At 46.3% G+C, this 17,836-nt stretch overlaps 1 protein-coding gene and 14 non-coding genes across 16 annotated transcripts in view; all 15 read right to left on the reverse strand.

The window, feature by feature from the left end:
• The window catches only part of LOC137432420 (ribosomal protein S6 kinase beta-1), an 81,911-nt gene extending 78,658 nt beyond the window's left edge, over positions 1-3,253 (reverse strand). For both annotated transcript variants that reach the window (XR_013624293.1, XM_078783185.1), the window contains exon 1: positions 2,976-3,253. Coding sequence is in view for 1 of the 2 variants with exons in the window: in XM_078783185.1 (XP_078639311.1) it covers positions 2,976-3,059 (84 nt within the window). In the remaining variant the exon portion in view is untranslated. The remainder of the gene's footprint in view (positions 1-2,975) is intronic.
• A 6,035-nt stretch (positions 3,254-9,288) lies between these two features.
• On the reverse strand, positions 9,289-9,362 carry TRNAF-AAA (transfer RNA phenylalanine (anticodon AAA)). Its single transcript has one exon. It is a non-coding gene; the product is annotated as a tRNA-Phe (tRNA).
• Positions 9,363-9,896: 534 nt separating this feature from the next.
• Positions 9,897-9,969, reverse strand: TRNAF-GAA (transfer RNA phenylalanine (anticodon GAA)). Its single transcript has one exon. It is a non-coding gene; the product is annotated as a tRNA-Phe (tRNA).
• Positions 9,970-10,292: 323 nt separating this feature from the next.
• On the reverse strand, positions 10,293-10,365 carry TRNAF-GAA (transfer RNA phenylalanine (anticodon GAA)). Its single transcript has one exon. It is a non-coding gene; the product is annotated as a tRNA-Phe (tRNA).
• A 521-nt stretch (positions 10,366-10,886) lies between these two features.
• Positions 10,887-10,959, reverse strand: TRNAF-GAA (transfer RNA phenylalanine (anticodon GAA)). Its single transcript has one exon. It is a non-coding gene; the product is annotated as a tRNA-Phe (tRNA).
• Positions 10,960-11,084: 125 nt separating this feature from the next.
• On the reverse strand, positions 11,085-11,157 carry TRNAF-GAA (transfer RNA phenylalanine (anticodon GAA)). The gene has a single exon. It is a non-coding gene; the product is annotated as a tRNA-Phe (tRNA).
• Positions 11,158-11,481: 324 nt separating this feature from the next.
• On the reverse strand, positions 11,482-11,554 carry TRNAF-GAA (transfer RNA phenylalanine (anticodon GAA)). Its single transcript has one exon. It is a non-coding gene; the product is annotated as a tRNA-Phe (tRNA).
• Positions 11,555-12,073: 519 nt separating this feature from the next.
• TRNAF-GAA (transfer RNA phenylalanine (anticodon GAA)) lies at positions 12,074-12,146 on the reverse strand. The gene has a single exon. It is a non-coding gene; the product is annotated as a tRNA-Phe (tRNA).
• Positions 12,147-13,661: 1,515 nt separating this feature from the next.
• TRNAF-GAA (transfer RNA phenylalanine (anticodon GAA)) lies at positions 13,662-13,734 on the reverse strand. Its single transcript has one exon. It is a non-coding gene; the product is annotated as a tRNA-Phe (tRNA).
• A 324-nt stretch (positions 13,735-14,058) lies between these two features.
• Positions 14,059-14,131, reverse strand: TRNAF-GAA (transfer RNA phenylalanine (anticodon GAA)). The gene has a single exon. It is a non-coding gene; the product is annotated as a tRNA-Phe (tRNA).
• Positions 14,132-14,256: 125 nt separating this feature from the next.
• TRNAF-GAA (transfer RNA phenylalanine (anticodon GAA)) lies at positions 14,257-14,329 on the reverse strand. Its single transcript has one exon. It is a non-coding gene; the product is annotated as a tRNA-Phe (tRNA).
• Positions 14,330-14,850: 521 nt separating this feature from the next.
• Positions 14,851-14,923, reverse strand: TRNAI-GAU (transfer RNA isoleucine (anticodon GAU)). Its single transcript has one exon. It is a non-coding gene; the product is annotated as a tRNA-Ile (tRNA).
• A 720-nt stretch (positions 14,924-15,643) lies between these two features.
• On the reverse strand, positions 15,644-15,716 carry TRNAF-GAA (transfer RNA phenylalanine (anticodon GAA)). Its single transcript has one exon. It is a non-coding gene; the product is annotated as a tRNA-Phe (tRNA).
• Positions 15,717-15,841: 125 nt separating this feature from the next.
• On the reverse strand, positions 15,842-15,914 carry TRNAF-GAA (transfer RNA phenylalanine (anticodon GAA)). Its single transcript has one exon. It is a non-coding gene; the product is annotated as a tRNA-Phe (tRNA).
• A 1,312-nt stretch (positions 15,915-17,226) lies between these two features.
• TRNAF-GAA (transfer RNA phenylalanine (anticodon GAA)) lies at positions 17,227-17,299 on the reverse strand. The gene has a single exon. It is a non-coding gene; the product is annotated as a tRNA-Phe (tRNA).
• Positions 17,300-17,836: the final 537 nt, after the last annotated feature.

Here is a 17,836-nt window from a genome sequence, read left to right on the forward strand (position 1 = left end):
TTTATTAGTTGTAAAACATAGTTTAACGCCAACATAGTTTGCAAACGTGAAATAAATGAATACGCTCTCAAATGTGCCATCCGAGGCAGAGTGTGCCCGCCACGTTCGGCACACGCGATCGTTCGCTGCTCTCTGATTGGTTGAATCGTTTTTTGGACATAGCTCGGTAAGTAATTGTCCGATTAATATGAAACCTTGAAAAGGCACATCCTCGGGTCCCCAGCAATATACCTGGCAAGTTAAAAGTATATCGGACCCGTGGTTGTCGAGAAACAGCGGTCACAGACAAACAGACGTACAAACGTACAAACGTACAGACAGAGATTACTGGAATTATAGATAGATGAAGCAAAAACAGTGCAATCGAGGAAGAATACTCGTTTCGACCCGGGGTCCTCGTGCTGTGTGAGTTTGATATACAATGTATTTCTGTTGTAACCGAATGAGTATTTTCCCAGTGTTATTACATTTTTTACAAGTCATCAATACGTGGACATGGCTTTGTTTTTGTACACAAATTGTTCTACAACAGCCACAAACTTGGGGGAAAATGACCTAACTTCCTGGGGAGCTCATCCCTCAACTTGGGACAAATGACCTAACTTCCCAGGGTGCTCTTGCACAAACTTGGGGGAAATTACCTAACTTCCCAGACCGATCTGCCACAAACTTAGGGGAAATGACCTAACTTCCTGGGGAGCTCGTCCCTCAACTTGGGGCAAATGACCTAACTTCCCAGGGTGCTCTGCCACAAACTTGGGGGAAATGACCTAACTTCCTGGGGTGCTCATCCCTCAACTTGAGGCACATGACCTAACTTCCCGGGTTACTCTGCCCGGAACTTGGGGAAATAACCTAACTTTCTATGGCACTCGTCCCTTAACTTGGGTGAAAATGACCTAACTTCCCTGGTTGCTCTGCCCGAAACCTGAGTGAAATGACAACTTCCTGGGGAGCTCATCCCTCAACTTGGGGCAAATGACCCAACTTCCCGGGGTGCTCGTCCCTGAACTTGGGGAAAATGACATAATTTTCTAGGGAGCTTGTCCCTCAACTTGGGGCAAATGACCTAACCTTCTAGGGCGCTCGTCCCTGAACTTGGGGAAAATGACCTAACTTTCTAGGGAGCTTGACCCTCAACTTGGGGCAAATGACCTAATTTCCTGGGGTGCTCTGCCACAAACTTGAGGGAAATTACCTAACTTCCTGGGGCAATCGTCCCTCAACTTGGGGCAAATGACCTAACGTCCCAGGGGCTCGTCCCTGAACTTGGGGGAAAATGACCAATCTTCCCGAGTTGATCTGCCCGGAACTTGGGGAAATGACCTAACTTTCTTGGGCACTCATCCCTGAACTTGGGGGGTGGGGGGGAATGACCGAACTTTCTAGGGTGCTCGTCCCTGAACTTGGGGGGAAATGAACTAACTTTCTAAGGCACTCGTCCCTGAACTTGGGGGAAATGACCTAACTTTCTAGGGCGCTTGTCCCTGAACTTGGGGGGAAATGACCAATCTTCCCGGGTTGATCTGCCCGAAACTTGGGGAAATGACCTAACTTTCCAGGGCGCTCGTCCCTGAACTTGGGGGAAATGACCTAACTTTCTAGGGCGCTTGTCCCTGAACTTGGGGGGAAATGACCAATCTTCCCGGGTTGATCTGCCCGAAACTTGGGGAAATGACCTAACTTTCCAGGGCGCTCGTCCCTGAACTTGGGGGAAATGACCAATCTTCCCGGGTTGCTCTGCCCGGTACTTGGGGAAATGACCCAACTTCCCAAGGGCTCTGCCCGGAACTTGGGTGGGGCTCTGCCCGGAACTTGGGGGAATGACCTAACTTTCCAGGGCGCTCGTCCCTGAACTTGGGGGAAATGACCAATCTTCCCGGGTTGCTCTGCCCGGAATTTGGGGAAATGACCTAACTTCCCAAGGGCTCTGCCCGGAACTTGGGAGAGTGACCTAACTTTCCAGGGCACGCGTCCCTGAACTTGGGGGAAATGACCAATCTTCCTGGGTTGCTCTGCCCGGAACTTGAGGAAATGACCTAACTTTCTAGGGCACTCGTCCCTGAACTTGGGGGAAATTACCTAACTTCCCAAGGGCTCTGCCCGGAACTTGGGGAAATGACCTAACTTCCCAAGGGCTCTGCCCGGAACTTGGGCGAGTGACCTAACTTCCAGGGCACTCGTCCCTGAACTTGGGGGAAATGACCAATCTTCCCGGGTTGCTCTGCCCGGAATTTGGGGAAATGACCTAACTTCCCAAGGGCTCTGCCCGGAACTTGGGCGAGTGACCCAACTTTCCAGGGCACTCGTCCCAGAACTTGGGGGAATGACCTAATCAATACAAATTGAGATTTGATATTTGTTCTTTGTTCCCGCCTTCCGATGCTACGACCTTCTTGGTTCAATCTCAAATCTCAAATGGCATTACGATTTATCCCTCATATCCCATATCATCGTAAATCGTGTAAAACATTTACCATAGGCTCTACCATGAGCATGACAGTGACACACGACACGAATCACACGATAGACAATACATGTGGAGATTTCTCGAGAAGTTTTGGAGAATGTAGATCATAAGGATCATAAGTGTCATTCAGGTAAAGCATTCACACGTGGACTGAAAAGTTTCCATGAACATCCAATAACAATTTCCGCAGATGATGCTTTGGACAGACATCAGCAAACGCTCTCAATCGATGTTGTCCTTGTAATGTCGATCAATACAATAGAAAAGTGACAAGTACAGAGAGAGGCTTCACGATAAGATAGAGCTCAACTTGCCAGCAAAGTTAATGAGTGATAGAAAACTAGTAAATTAAATAAATCCGGCAATCGATACGATGATCATGAGGGGAATACAGTACAGGCGTGGGAGTGAAGTGGGAGAGAAGGGGGAGAGAAGGGGGAAATTGGAAGCAAGTTCAGGTAAATGGAGCATCATTAGACGAGGTAATACGAGCACAAGGCAATACCGTTCCTCCTTCCTCGTCAGAGAGCGCCGGCTCTATCTCCGTGTCGTTGAGATCGCTTAGATCGATGTCAAAAACCGCGGCCATCTCGGCCTCGCTGCTACGGCACTCGCTTCCTTCCTTTCGGCAGTTATTGATAGGACTTCCTAATCGCAAATGACGCGTGTACGACAAACATCAAACTAAAAATAAAAATACGTGATGCACGACTATCGAGCGACACGACACCCACGAGTAAATACAGACAACACGGGGAAAAAGAAATCGCACTCGCCAATTATACCATCATGGAGCTCATTCACGGCTCAATATTGGGAAGCGAGAAGCGAGGAGTGGACGAGTATGATTTCATTTTTACTTCACCAAATAAATTATTTTATAATCTACATATTTCTTACCCATGGTTTAAAATTACATTTCCTTCTGGACAAAACGAAGCTTAAGACAAACAAAATGCAGCGAATGTTTATTGACGTCACTTATCATATTATATGACGTTGTTCGGTAGAGTTCTTAAATATTTTCTGAAAGTGTCCACATGAGGTGCAGAAACTTCTGCTTCTGGAAGATTGTTCTTCATGCAAGGAAATCCGGAGGAACCAATGTCCGACACTTCGATTTAAAAACTTTTTGACCGTCTTCTTCCTCTTCCGATGCAGCACAAGGCTCATTGCAACAAAGGATTTTCCTATCACGCGAACCCGGGTTACACTCCCCCTAAAATAAATTAATGAATTATGTAAAATGGTCAAAAACACGCGGCAACCCGGGTCACCGCGTGGTGGACACGGAGGTGATTATATTTATAACTCCGTGGTGGTGGACATTTCATTTGACAGAGAGCGTGGCTGTGCCGCCAATGCAGTGCCCTCTATAGGTGAGTGCAGGAATTTGTTCAGGGTGCCGGTGATATCTCGCCTGCCATTAGTGAAGGACATCGTGGGATCTTTAACGTCCACTATTTAAACTAGTTGGTATTCATAGAATACTTACCCTGCACTGCTGCGCCTCAACTTGGTGCAGGCCAACTCTTCTGTTTTTGAACGTTTTTTTTCCTTTCTTTGATCCAATATGGCTGCCAGACCACGTGAGCGATGGCATCATAAATTTATATTCTCTAATATAATTGTTGCATAGATCACGCTCAATACATTTCAAACTGATCAGACTAATCGTTGTCCCTGCAAAATTATGACGTCATAATTATGGCACCAATGACGTCATCATTAACAGCACCTATTCCCCATGTGGAGTTCTTTACAATGAGCCACGTTTCAATTTTTTCCGGAGCGGTTTTGGAGATATAGAGGTGCAACGTTTTTCGTTTTTCCAAGATGGCACCTGTACCACATGACCAATGAGGTCATGGGGCCACAATGAGGCCACATGACCAATTGTAATGTAGTGCGGTGCTATGCGCACGTCTTGTCTTGCCAATAAAGGAAGCAACAATGTATGTAATCAAAAGCGTCTTTATTCCAAGGATCAAACTATAGCACTGCCGTGCTCGGGGCTATGAGCCCCGTGTATATCCCGAGGCCACGCCTACCCCTCGGGCGTGGCCGACATCCTCCTGGTGCGCGGAATGATGTCATCGCGCCAGCGTGCCATCGTGTCCGCCACACGCGCCCCCCCCAGAATTCCCGCGCACCTGAAGGGTCAGTTTGCGGGGCAAACGGATGACCCAGCCTAAGCGCCCTCTGGTGGCTGGCGGCGTCTGGGATGCCGGGATGCCACCGGCTGCCCCTGGGATGGGTGCGGGACCGGGGGGCGGCATGCCGGCGGGGTTGGGCGGTGCCGGGGGTCCGCCCGCCGGGGGGCGGCCCCGACGCGGGGGCTGAGCCACTGGCGGGGGGGTGGTCCACGTCGAGGTGGGCCGGTTTGAGGCGGTCCACGGACACGCGGTCAGGAGTACCGCCGATGTCCAGGGTGAAGTGCTTCGCCCCGGTCTCCAGCACGCGGAAGGGCCCGTCGTACGGGGGCCGCAGCGGTGTCCGGTGGGCGTCGTGTCGGACGAACACGTACTCCGCCGTGCGAAGCTCCGGGGCGATGTGCATTGGCGGGGGCCCGTGGTGCGCCGTCGGCACCGGGGCGAACCTTTGGGTGGTCTCCTGCAGCGCGGAGCGCTGCTGCGCCGCGGACCATGGTGCCGTGGAGTCGGGGAGGAACTCGCCCGGCACCCGCAGCGGTTGTCCGAAGACCAACTCCGCCGCGGATGCGCGCAGGTCGTCCTTGGGTGCCGTCCGGAGGCCCAGCAGGACCCAGGGGAGCCTGTCGACCCAGCCGCCGTCGCGGAGGGTGGCCCGGAGCACGGCCTTTAAGGAGCGGTGGAAACGCTCGCACAGGCCTTTGGCCTGGGGATGATAGGCCGTGGTACGGTGCAGCTGGACACCGAGCCCCCGCGCGACCGCCCCCCAGAGCTCTGAGGTGAACTGGGGGCCGCGGTCGGACGAGATGTCAGAGGGGGCGTCTGGTGACGCGGTGCCCCAAAAAGTCGATCTCGGCGACGCCGAACCGGCACTTGGCGGGGTTCACGATCAGGCCATGCTGGCCCAGGCGTTCGAAGAGCGTGCGGAGATGGCGGAGGTGCTCTTCACGGGACGCGCTTGCGACGAGGATGTCGTCCAGGTAGACATAGACGAAATCCAGGTCGCGAAAGACGCTGTCCATCAGACGTTGGAACGCCTGAGCCGCATTCTTCAAACCGAAGGGCATCCGAAGGAACTCAAAGAGGCCGAATGGCGTAATGACGGCCGTCTTCGGGATGTCCTCCGGCCTGACGGGGACCTGGTGGTAACGGTCGGGGGTGGTGGCATCGTTGAGGCGGTGGTAGTCCCCGCACGGCCGCTATCCCCTGCCAGGCTTCGGCATGATGTGTAGCGGTGACGCCCAAGCACTCTTGGAGCGCCGCACGATGCCCAGCCGCTCCAGCATAGCGAACTCCGCTCTCGCCACCGCGAGCTTCGTCGGTTCGAGGCGGCGGGCCCGGGCTTAGACCGGTGGCCCGACGGTGGGTATGTGATGTTCCACACCGTGCTTTACAGCCACCGCCGAGAAGGTGGGGCGCGTGAGGGCCGGAAAACTGGCGAGGAGGCGGGTGAACTCGTCCGCTGCCGGAAGTGTACAAACCAACCTCGCCGGGACCGAACCGCTCGGCAAGCCACTTGGCGAGCCGCTCGGTGAGCCGCTCAGTGAGCCGCTCAACGAGCTGCTCAGCGCACAAGCAAGCGAGCTGAACGTTTCGGCCTGGACGAGGCGTCTGTTCTTCACGTCTCCCAACAACCCGTTTGCACAGATGAAGTCCGCACCGAGCAATGCCATGGGCATGCTGGCGGTGACGAACGACCACTTGAAGCGTTGCCCTCCGAACCGCAGGGAGAGGCAGCACTTCCCGAACGTGCGTATGGGTGTTCCGTTGGCTGCAAGCAACGCGGGGCCCCGGCCCGCGGTTCGCTTGTCGGACGTAGAGGCAGGGATAACGCTCACCTGTGCACCTGTGTCGCATAGGAAGCGGCGCCCGGACAAGGTGTCCGTTATAAAAAGAAGGCTGCCGGAATGGCCGACGCTCAGGGCCGCTACCGAGTGCCGGCTTGGCAGTTTCCCGACTTGCCGAACGAGCACGGCGGGTGACAACTCCTCGCCTTGTGGCCAAACCCGGCGTGGAAATAGCACCAGGTTTGCGGCAAAGGCGGAGGCCGCGGTTTTCGCGGTGGTGGTGGGCAGGGCGTGGCGGCAGCCACGCGGTGTGCATCAGCCTCGGGAACCCCGAGGTGTGGTGCATCAGCATCAGCGTCAGCCCCGGGATCCGCGACGGCCGCACCGAAGCACGCCTGCGTGTCACACGCCGCGAAAAACTTGTCGGCCTCGACGGCCAGCACGCGGGGTTCCTTTATCTTGGAACCGGCCAATGCGAGGCGTACCTGGGCCGGTAGCTGGCGTAAAAAGAGCGCCCGGAATTTAAAAAATCCGGTGCTTTGTCCCACAGTAGCGACAGCATGTGGTCCATTCGGACCGATGGTCGTGTGTCGCCGAGGTCGGGAAGGTCCAGGAGACGGTCGGCCCGTTCGTCCTCTGTGAAGTCGAACGTGGCGATGAGGCGACGCTTGAGGGCCTCGTACCTGTGGTCGGCCGGTGGGTTCCGCAGGACGGACACGACTTGGGCGGCTGTGCCGGGCCCGAGGGCGGCGATGACGTGGAAATAGCGCGTCTCGTCCGCCGTTATGCCACAAAGCTGAAACTGGGCTTCGGCCTGCATGAACCATATCTCCGCCTGAGCTTCCCAAAACTCAGGGAGTTTCACCGCTACCGCGTTGCTGCTCGTCATGGCGAGTTCTGTAGGTCAGCGTCGGCTGAACTAGTCGGAGGTCACCAATGTAGTGCGGTGCTATGCGCACGTCTTGTCTTGCCAATAAAGGAAGCAACAACGTATGTTTAATCAAAAGCGTCTTTATTTCAAGGATCAAACAATAGCACTGCCGTGCTCGGGGCTGTGAGCCCCGTGTATATCCCGAGGCCACGCCTACCCCTCGGGCGTGGCCAACACCCTCCTGGTGCGCGGAATGATGTCATCGCACCAGCGAGCCATCGTGTCCGCCACAACGTCATAATTATGGCACCAATGACGTCATCATTAACAGCACCTATTCCCCATGTGGAGTTCTTTACAATGAGCCACGTTTCAATTTTTTCCGGAGCGGTTTTGGAGATATAGAGGTGCAACGTTTTTCGTTTTTCCAAGATGGCACCTGTACCACATAACCAATGAGGTCATGATTATCATTAAAATATTCTACAGGAGGAGGCGCTCCGATGGTGAAAATTTCGTGTCAATCGGACCAAGAATTGCAGAGAAAAAAAAATCATACTGGTCGAATCAAGTGTTGTAATTGTCGAATTATGATCTCATAATTAAGGTACCGATGACATCATCATTAACATATCTTATTCCCCAAGGGGAGTACATGACAATGAGCCATCTTTACATTTTACCCATGGAACAGTTTCGGAGATATAGAGGTGCAACTATTTTCGATTTTTCCAAGATGACGCGTGTACCACGTGACCTATGATGTCATAATTATTTTTAAAATTCCACAGGTGAAGCCGCTCATATTCTGAAAATTTCGTGTCCATCGGACTAACAGCTGCAGAGGAATTTATTTTTCATACTGATTAGATCAAGCGTTGTACTTGTCGAATTATGACGTCATAAAGGCACCGATGATATCATCATCAACATATCTTATTCCACAAGTGGAATACTTGACAATGAGTCATCCTTCAATTTTTTCCATTGAGCGGTTTGGGAGATATAGAGGTGAAACGTTTTTCCAAGATGGCGTCCATACCACGTGACCTATGACGTCATAATTATGAATAAAAAAATTCTACAGGCGGAAGCGCTTCCATGGTGAAATTTTGTGTCAATCGGACCAACGGTTGATGAGGAAATGAATTTTTAAAATGCAGAAACCTACGCCACCAAATGCCTAACCCTGCTTTTCGCTTCGCGAGCGCAGGGTAATAATGCAGGCAGTACGGGGTGCGCAGTCTGGCGTCCATCGAGGGACTGCACACACATTGATGGCTCGCCCGACCTGCAAGACACAGGGATGACAGTTTTCAGCTCGGTCAACATTTGAACCCAGGCTCAACTGCGAGGATAGACAGAACACCCATGGCGGATGCCCACTCACTTCTGAGCTGTCTAGCCTAGGTTTGAATCCCGACCCAAGCTGCAACTGACCAAGCTGCAATCCCGAACCAACTGAGCTATTTCAGCAGATATTTGACCACAGCAATCAACGAACTGAAAGACTTCCCCTTTCAGAAAACAGCATCAAAAGAAATATTGAATTTTGTGAATTACTCTCATTCTCCTTTTCTGACCTCCAAAAAAACCACGTTTGCTGAAACCAGGAATTGAACCAATGACTTCAGCAAAGGACCTTCAAATCTTCAGTCTGATGCTTTCCCAACTGAGCTATTTCAACCGATATTTAACCACACCAATGAACGAACTGAAAGACTTGCCATTTCAGAAAAAAACATCAAAAGAAACATTGAATGTTGTGAATTCCTCTCATTCTCCTTTGCTGACTTCCAAAAAGAGCACTTTTGCTGAAACCAGGAATGGAACGAGGATCCTTCAGATCTTCAGACTGACGCACTCCCAACTGAGCTATTTCAGCAGATACTTGACCACAGCAATGAACGAACTGAAAGGCTTGCCCTTTCAGAAAACAGCATCAAAAGAAACATTGAATTTTGTGAATTCCTCTCATTCTACCTTTCTGACTTCCAAAAAAAGCACATTTGCTGAAACCAGGAAATTGAACCAGGGACCTTCAGATTTTTAGTCTGATGCATTCCCAACTGAGCTATTTCAGCAGACAATTGACTACACCAATGAACGAACTGATGGACATGCACTTTCAGAAATCACCATCAAAAGAAACATTGAATTTGGGGAATTCCTCCCATTCTCATTTTCTGACCTCCAAAAAAAGCACGTTTGCTGAAACCATGAATTGAACCAATGACTTCAAGAAAGGACGTTCAAATCTTCAGGCTGATTCTCTCCCAAATGAGCTATTTCAACCGATATTTAACCACAGCAATGAACGAACTGAAAGGCTTGCCCTTTCAGAAAACAGCATCAAAAGAAACATTGAAATTTGTGAATTCTGCTCATTCTCCACTTCTGACTTCCAAAAAAGCACATTTGCTGACACCAGGAATTGAACCAAGGACCTTCAGATCTTCACTGTGACACTCTCACCAACTGAGCTATTTCAGCAGATGTTTGACCACAGCAATGAACGAATTGAAAGACTTGCCCTTTTAGAAAACACCATCAAAACAAACATTGAAATTTGTGAATTCCTCTCATTCTCCTTTTCTGACTTCCAAAAAAAGCACGTTTGCTGAAACCAGGAATCGAACCAGGGACCTTCAGATCTTCAGTCTGATGCTCTCCCAACTGAGCTATTTCAGCAGATATTTGACCACACCAATGAACGAACTGATGGACTTGCACTTTCAGAAAACACAATCAAAAGAAACATCGAATTTTGTGAATTACTCTCATTCTCCTTTACTGACTTCCAAAAAAAGCACGTTCGCTGCAACCAGGAATTGAACCAGTGACCTTCAGGTCTTCAGTGCGACGCTCTCCCAACTGAGCTATTTCAGGAGGTGTGTGACAACAGCAATGAACGAACTGAAAGACTTGCCCTTTCAGGAAATACCATCAAAAGAAACATTGAATTTTGTGAATTCCACTCATTCTCCTTTTCTGACTTCCAAAAAGAGCACTTTTGCTGAAACCAGGAATTGAACCAAGGACCTTCAGATCTTCAGTCTGACACTCTCCCAACTGAGCTATTTCAGCAGATGCTTTATTAAACCAATGAACGAACTGAAAGACTTGCCCTTACAGAAAACACCATCAAAAGAAACATCGAATTTTGTGAATTCCTCTCATTCTCCTTCATTGACTTCCAAAAAAAGCACGTTTGCTGAAACCAGGAATTGAACCAGTGACCTTCAGATCTTCAGTCTGACGCTCTCCCAACTGAGCTATTTCAGGAGGTGTGTGACCACAGCAATGAACAAACTGAAAGTCTTGCCCTTTCAGAAAACACCTTCAAAAGAAACATTGAAATTTGTGAATTCCTCTCATTCTCCTTCACTGACTTCCAAAAAAAGCACGTTTGCTGAAACCAGGAATTGAACCAGTGACCTTCAGATCTTCAGTCTGACGCTCTCCCAACTGAGCTATTTCAGGAGGTGTGTGGCCACATCAATGAACAAACTGAAAGTCTTGCCCTTTCAGAAAACACCTTCAAAAGAAACATTGAAATTTGTGAAGTCCTCTCATTCCCCTTTTCGGATTTCCAAAAAAAGAACATTTGCTGAAACCAGGAATTGAACTAGGGACCTTCAGATCTTCAGTCTGATGCTCTCCCAACTGAGCTATTTCAGCCAATGTTTGACCATAGCAATGAATGAACTGAAAGACTTGCCCTTTCAGAAAATACCATCAAAAGAAACATTGAATTTTGTGAATTCCACTCATTCTCCTTTTCTGACTTCCAAAAAAAGCAAATTTGCTGAAACCAGGAATTGAACCAAGGACCTTCAGATCTTCAGTCTGACGCTCTCCCAACTGAGCTATTTCAGCAGATATTTGACCATAGCAATGAACGAACTGAAAGACTTGCCCTTTCAGAAAATACCATCAAAAGAAACATTGAATTTTGTGAATTCCACTCATTCTCCTTTTCTGACTTCCAAAAAAAAGCATGTTTGCTGGAACTAGGAATTGAACCAAGGACCTTCAGATTTTCAGACTGACACACTCCCAACTGAGCTATTTCAGCAGATGCTTCACACCAGCAATGAACCAACTGAAAGACTTGCCCTTTCAGAAAACAGCATCAAAAGAAACATTGAAATTTGTGAATTCCTCTCATTCTCCTTTTCGGACTTCCAAAAAACGAACATTTGCTGAAACCAGGAATTGAACCAGGGACCTTCAGATCTTCAGTCTGATGCTCTCCCAACTGAGCTATTTCAGCAGGTGTTCGACAATAGCAATGAACGAACTGAAAGACCTGCACTTTTTGAAAACACCATCAAAAGAAACATTGAAATTTGTGAATTCTTCTCATTCTCCTTTACTGACTTCCAAAAAAAGCACGCTTGTTGAAACTAGGAATTGAACCAGGGACCTTCAGATCTTCAGTTGACCCTCTCCCAACTGAGCTATTTCAGCAGATATTTGACCACAACAATGAACTAAATGATAGACTTGCCCTTTCAGAAAACACCATCAAAGGAAACATTGAATTTTGTGAATTCCTCTCATTCTCCTTTTCTGATTTCCAAAACAGCACGTTTGCTGAAATCTGGAATTGAACCAAGGACCTTCAGATCTTCAGACTGACACATGCCCAACTGAGCTATTTCAGCAGATGTTTGACCACAACAATGAACTAACTGATAGACTTGCCCTTTCAGAAAACACCATCAAAGGAAACATTGAATTTTGGGAATTCCTCTCATTCTCCTTTTCTGACTTCCAAAAAAAGCACATTTGCTGAAACCAGGATTTGAACCAAGGACCTTCAGATCTTCAGTCTGACGCTCTCCCAACTGAGCTATTTCAGCAGATGTTTGACCACAGCAATGAACGAACTGATAGACTTACCCCTTCAGAAAATACCATCAAAAGAAACATTGAATTTTGTGAAATCCGCTCATTCTCCTTTTCTGACTTCCAAAGAAAGCACCTTTGCTGAAACCAGGAATTGAAACAAAGACCTTCAGATCTTCCGTCTGACATTCTCCCAACTGAGCTATTTTAGCAGATGTTTTATCAAAGCAATGAACGAACTGAAAGACTTGCCCTTACAGAAAACACCATCAAAAGAAACATCGAATTTTGTGAATTCCTCTCATTCTCCTTTACTGACTTCAAGAAAAAGAACGTTTGCTGAAACCAGGAATTGAACCAAGGGCTTTAAGATCTTCAGACTGACACATGCCCAACAGAGCTATTTCAGCAGATATTTGACCACACCAATGAACGAACTGATGGACTTGCACTTTCAGAAAACACCATCAAAAGAAATATTGAATTTTGTGAATTCCTCTCATTCTCCTTTATTGACTTCCAAAAAAGCACGTTTGCTGAAACCAGGTTATGGAACCAGTGACCTTCAGATCTTCAGTCTGACGCTCTCCCAACTGAGCTATTTCAGGAGGTGTGTGACCACAGCAATGAACAAACTGAAAGTCTTGCCCTTTCAGAAAACACCTTCAAAAGAAACAGTGAATTTTGTGAATTCCACCCATTCTCCTTTTCTGACTTCCAAAGAAAGCACCTTTGCTGAAACCAGGAATTACAACCAGGAACCTTCAGATCTTCAGTCTGATGCTCTCCCAACTGAGCTATTTCAGCAGGTGTTTGACAATAGCAATGAACGAACTGAAAGACCTGCACTTTTTGAAAACACCATCAAAAGAAACATTGAAATTTGTGAATTCCTCTCATTCTCCTTTTCTGATTTCCAAAACAGCACGTTTGCTGAAATATGGAATTGAACCAAGGACCTTCAGATCTTCAGACTGACACATGCCTAACTGAGCTATTTCAGCAGATGTTTGACCCCAGCAATGAACGAACTGAAAGACTTGCCCTTTCAGAATATACCATCAAAAGAAACATTGAAATTTGTGAATTCTTCTCATTCTCCTTTACTGACTTCCAAAAAAAGCATGCTTGTTGAAACTAGGAATTGAACCAGGGATCTATCAGATCTTCAGTTGACCCTCTCCCAACTGAGCTATTTCAGCAGATGTTTGACCACAACAATGAACTAACTGATAGACTTGCCCTTTCAGAAAACACCATCAAAGGAAACATTGAATTTTGTGAATTCCTATCATTCTCCTTTTCTGATTTCCAAAACAGCACGTTTGCTGAAATATGGAATTGAACAAAGGACCTTCAGATCTTCAGACTGATACATGACATGCCCAACTGAGCTATTTCAGCAGATGTTTGACCCCAGCAATGAACGAACTGAAAGACTTGCCCTTTCAGAAAATACCATCAAAGGAAACATTGAATTTTGGGAATTCCTCTCATTCTCCTTTTCTGACTTCCAAAAAAAGCACATTTGCTGAAACCAGGAATTGAACCAAGGACCTTCAGATTTTCAGTCTGATGCTCTCCCAACTGAGCTATTTCAGCAGGTCTGCGTCAACGGCAATGAATGAACTGAAAGACCTGCACTTTTTGAAAACACCATCAAAAGAAACATTGAAATTTGTGAATTCCTCTCATTCTCCTTTTCTGACTTCTATAAAAAGCATGCTTGTATGAAACTAGGTATTGAACCAGGGACCTTCAGATCTTCAGACTGACACACTCCCAACTGAGATATTTCAGCAGATGCTTGACCCCAGCAATGAACCAACTGAAAGACTTGCCCTTTCAGAAAACAGCATCAAAAGAAACATTGAAATTTGTGAATTCCTCTCATTCTCCTTTTCTGACTTCCAAAAAAAGAACGTTTGCTGAAACCAGGAATTGAACCAAGGACGTTCAGATCTTCAGTCTGATGCTCTCCCAACTGAGCTATTTCAGCAGATGCTTTATTGCACCAATGAACGAACTGAAAGACTTGCCCTTACAGAAAACACCATCAAAAGAAACATCGAATTTTGTGAATTCCTCTCATTCTCCTTTACTGACTTCAAGAAAAAGAACGTTTGCTGAAACCAGGAATTGAACCAAGGACCTTCAGATCTTCAGTCTGACGCTCTCCCAACTGAGCTATTTCAGCAGATATTTAACCACACCAATGAACGAACTGATGGACTTGCACTTTCAGAAAACACCATCAAAAGAAACATCGAATTTTGTGAATTCCTCTCATTCTCCTTCACTGACTTCCAAAAAAAGCACGTTTGCTGAAACCAGGAATTGAAACAGTGACCTTCAGATCTTCAGTCTGACGCTCTCCCAACTGAGCTATTTCAGGACGTGTGTGGACACAGCAATGAACAAACTGAAAGTCTTGCCCTTGCAGAAAACACCTTCAAAAGAAACATTGAAATTTGTGAATTCCTCTCATTCTCCTTCACTGACTTCCAAAAAAAGCACGTTTGCTGAAACCAGGAATTGAACCAGTGACCTTCAGATCTTCAGTCTGACGCTCTCCCAACTGAGCTATTTCAGGAGGTGTGTGGCCACAGCAATGAACAAACTGAAAGTCTTGCCCTTTCAGAAAACACCTTCAAAAGAAACATTGAAATTTGTGAATTCCTCTCATTCCCCTTTTCGGACTTCCAAAAAAAGAACATTTGCTGAAACCAGGAATTGAACCAGGGACCTTCAGATCATCAGTCTGATGCTCTCCCAACTGAGCGATTTCAGCCAATGTTTGACCATAGCAATGAACGAACTGAAAGACTTGCCCTTTCAGGAAATACCATCAAAAGAAACATTGAATTTTGTGAATTCCACTCATTCTCCTTTTCTGACTTCCAAAAAGAGCACTTTTGCTGAAACCAGAAATTGAACCAAGGACCTTCAGATCTTCAGTCTGACACTCTCCCAACTGAACTATTTCAGCAGATGTTTTATTAAACCAATGAACGAACTGAAAGACTTGCCCTTACAGAAAACACCATCAAAAGAAACATCGAATTTTGTGAATTCCTCTCATTCTCCTTCATTGACTTCCAAAAAAAGCACGTTTGCTGAAACCAGGAATTGAACCAGTGACCTTCAGATCTTCAGTCTGACGCTCTCCCAACTGAGCGATTTCAGCCAATGTTTGACCATAGCAATGAACGAACTGAAAGACTTGCCCTTTCAGAAAACACCTTCAAAAGAAACATTGAAATTTGTAAATTCCTCTCATTCTCCTTCACTGACTTCCAAAAAAAGCACGTTTTGCTGAAACCAGGAATTGAACCAGTGACCTTCAGATCTTCAGTCTGACGCTCTCCCAACTGAGCTATTTCAGGAGGTGTGTGGCCACATCAATGAACAAACTGAAAGTCTTGCCCTTTCAGAAAACACCTTCAAAAGAAACATTGAAATTTGTGAAGTCCTCTCATTCCCCTTTTCGGACTTCCAAAAAAAGAACATTTGCTGAAACCAGGAATTGAACTAGGGACCTTCAGATCTTCAGTCTGATGCTCTCCCAACTGAGCTATTTCAGCCAATGTTTGACCACAGCAATGAATGAACTGAAAGACTTGCCCTTTCAGAAAATACCATCAAAAGAAACATTGAATTTTGTGAATTCTACTCATTCTCCTTTGCTGACTTCCAAAAAAAGCAAATTTGCTGAAACCAGGAATTGAACCAAGGACCTTCAGATCTTCAGTCTGACGCTCTCCCAACTGAGCTATTTCAGCAGATATTTGACCATAGCAATGAACGAACTGAAAGACTTGCCCTTTCAGAAAATACCATCAAAAGAAACATTGAATTTTGTGAATTCCACTCATTCTCCTTTTCTGACTTCCAAAAAAAAAGCATGTTTGCTGGAACTAGGAATTGAACCAAGGACCTTCAGATCTTCAGACTGACACACTCCCAACTGAGCTATTTCAGCAGATGCTTGACACCAGCAATGAACCAACTGAAAGACCTGCACTTTCAGAAAACAGCATCAAAAGAAACATTGAAATTTGTGAATTCCTCTCATTCTCCTTTTTTGACTTCCAAAAAAAGCAGATTTGCTGAAACCAGGAACTGAACCAAAGACCTTCAGATCTTCAGTCTGACGCTCTCCCAACTGAGCTATTTCAGCAGATATTTGACCACATCAATGAACGAACTGACAGACTTGCCCTTTCTGAAAACACCATCAAAGGAAACATTGAATGTTGTGAAAACCTCTCATTCTCCTTTTCTGACTTCCAAAAAAAGCACATTTGCTGAAACCAGGAATTGAACCAAAGACCTTCAGATCTTCAATCTGATGTTCTACCAAATGAGCTATTTTAACAGATATTTTATCAATGCAATGAACGAACTGAAAGACTTGCCTTTACAGAAAACACCATCAAAAGCAACATCGAATTTTGTGAATTCCTCTCATTCTCCTTTACTGACTTCCAAAAAAGCACGTTTGCTGAAACCAGGAATTGAACCAGTGACGTTCAGATCTTCAGTCTGATGCTCTCCCAACTGAGCTATTTCAGGAGGTGTGTGACCACAGCAATGAACAAACTGAAAGACCTGCACTTTTTGAAAACACCATCAAAAGAAACATTGAAATTTGTGAATTCCTCTCATTCTCCTTTACTAACTTCCAAAAAAAGCACGCTTGTTGAAACTAGGAATTGAACCAGGGACCTTCAGATCTTCAGTTGACCCTCTCCCAACTGAGCTATTTCAGCAGATGTTTGACCACAACAATGAACTAACTGATAGACTTGCCCTTTCAGAAAACACCATCAAAGGAAACATTGAATTTTGTGAATTCCTCTCATTCTCCTTCTCTGATTTCCAAAACAGCACGTTTGCTGAAATCTGGAATTGAACCAAGGACCTTCAGATCTTCAGACTGACACATGTCCAACTGAGCTATTTCAGCAGATGTTTGACCACAACAATGAACTAACTGATAGACTTGCCCTTTCAGAAAACACCATCAAAGGAAACATTGAATTTTGGGAATTCCTCTCATTCTCCTTTTCTGACTTCCAAAAAAAGCACATTTGCTGAAACCAGGATTTGAACCAAGGACCTTCAGATCTTCAGTCTGACGCTCTCCCAACTGAGCTATTTCAGCAGATGTTTGACCACAGCAATGAACGAACTGATAGACTTACCCCTTCAGAAAATACCATCAAAAGAAACATTGAATTTTGTGAAATCCGCTCATTCTCCTTTTCTGACTTCCAAAGAAAGCACCTTTGCTGAAACGAGGAATTGAAACAAAGACCTTCAGATCTTCAGTCTGACGCTCTCCCAACTGAGCTATTTCAGGAGGTGTGTGACCACAGCAATGAACAAACTGAAAGTCTTGCCCTTTCAGAAAACACCTTCAAAAGAAACATTGAAATTTGTGAATTCCTCTCATTCTCCTTTTCGGACTTCCAAAAAACGAACATTTGCTGAAACCAGGAATTGAACCAGGGACCTTCACCTCTTCAGTTGACCCTCTCCCAACTGAGCTATTTCAGCAGGTGTTCGACAATAGCAATGAACGAACTGAAAGACCTGCACTTTTTGAAAACACCATCAAAAGAAACATTGAAATTTGTGAATTCTTCTCATTCACCTTTACTGACTTCCAAAAAAAGCATGCTTGTTGAAACTAGGAATT

Source organism: Myxine glutinosa, chromosome 8 (assembly GCF_964187855.1).
Source record: "Myxine glutinosa chromosome 8, kmMyxGlut1.1, whole genome shotgun sequence".
Taxonomy (NCBI): Eukaryota; Metazoa; Chordata; class Myxini; order Myxiniformes; family Myxinidae; genus Myxine; species Myxine glutinosa.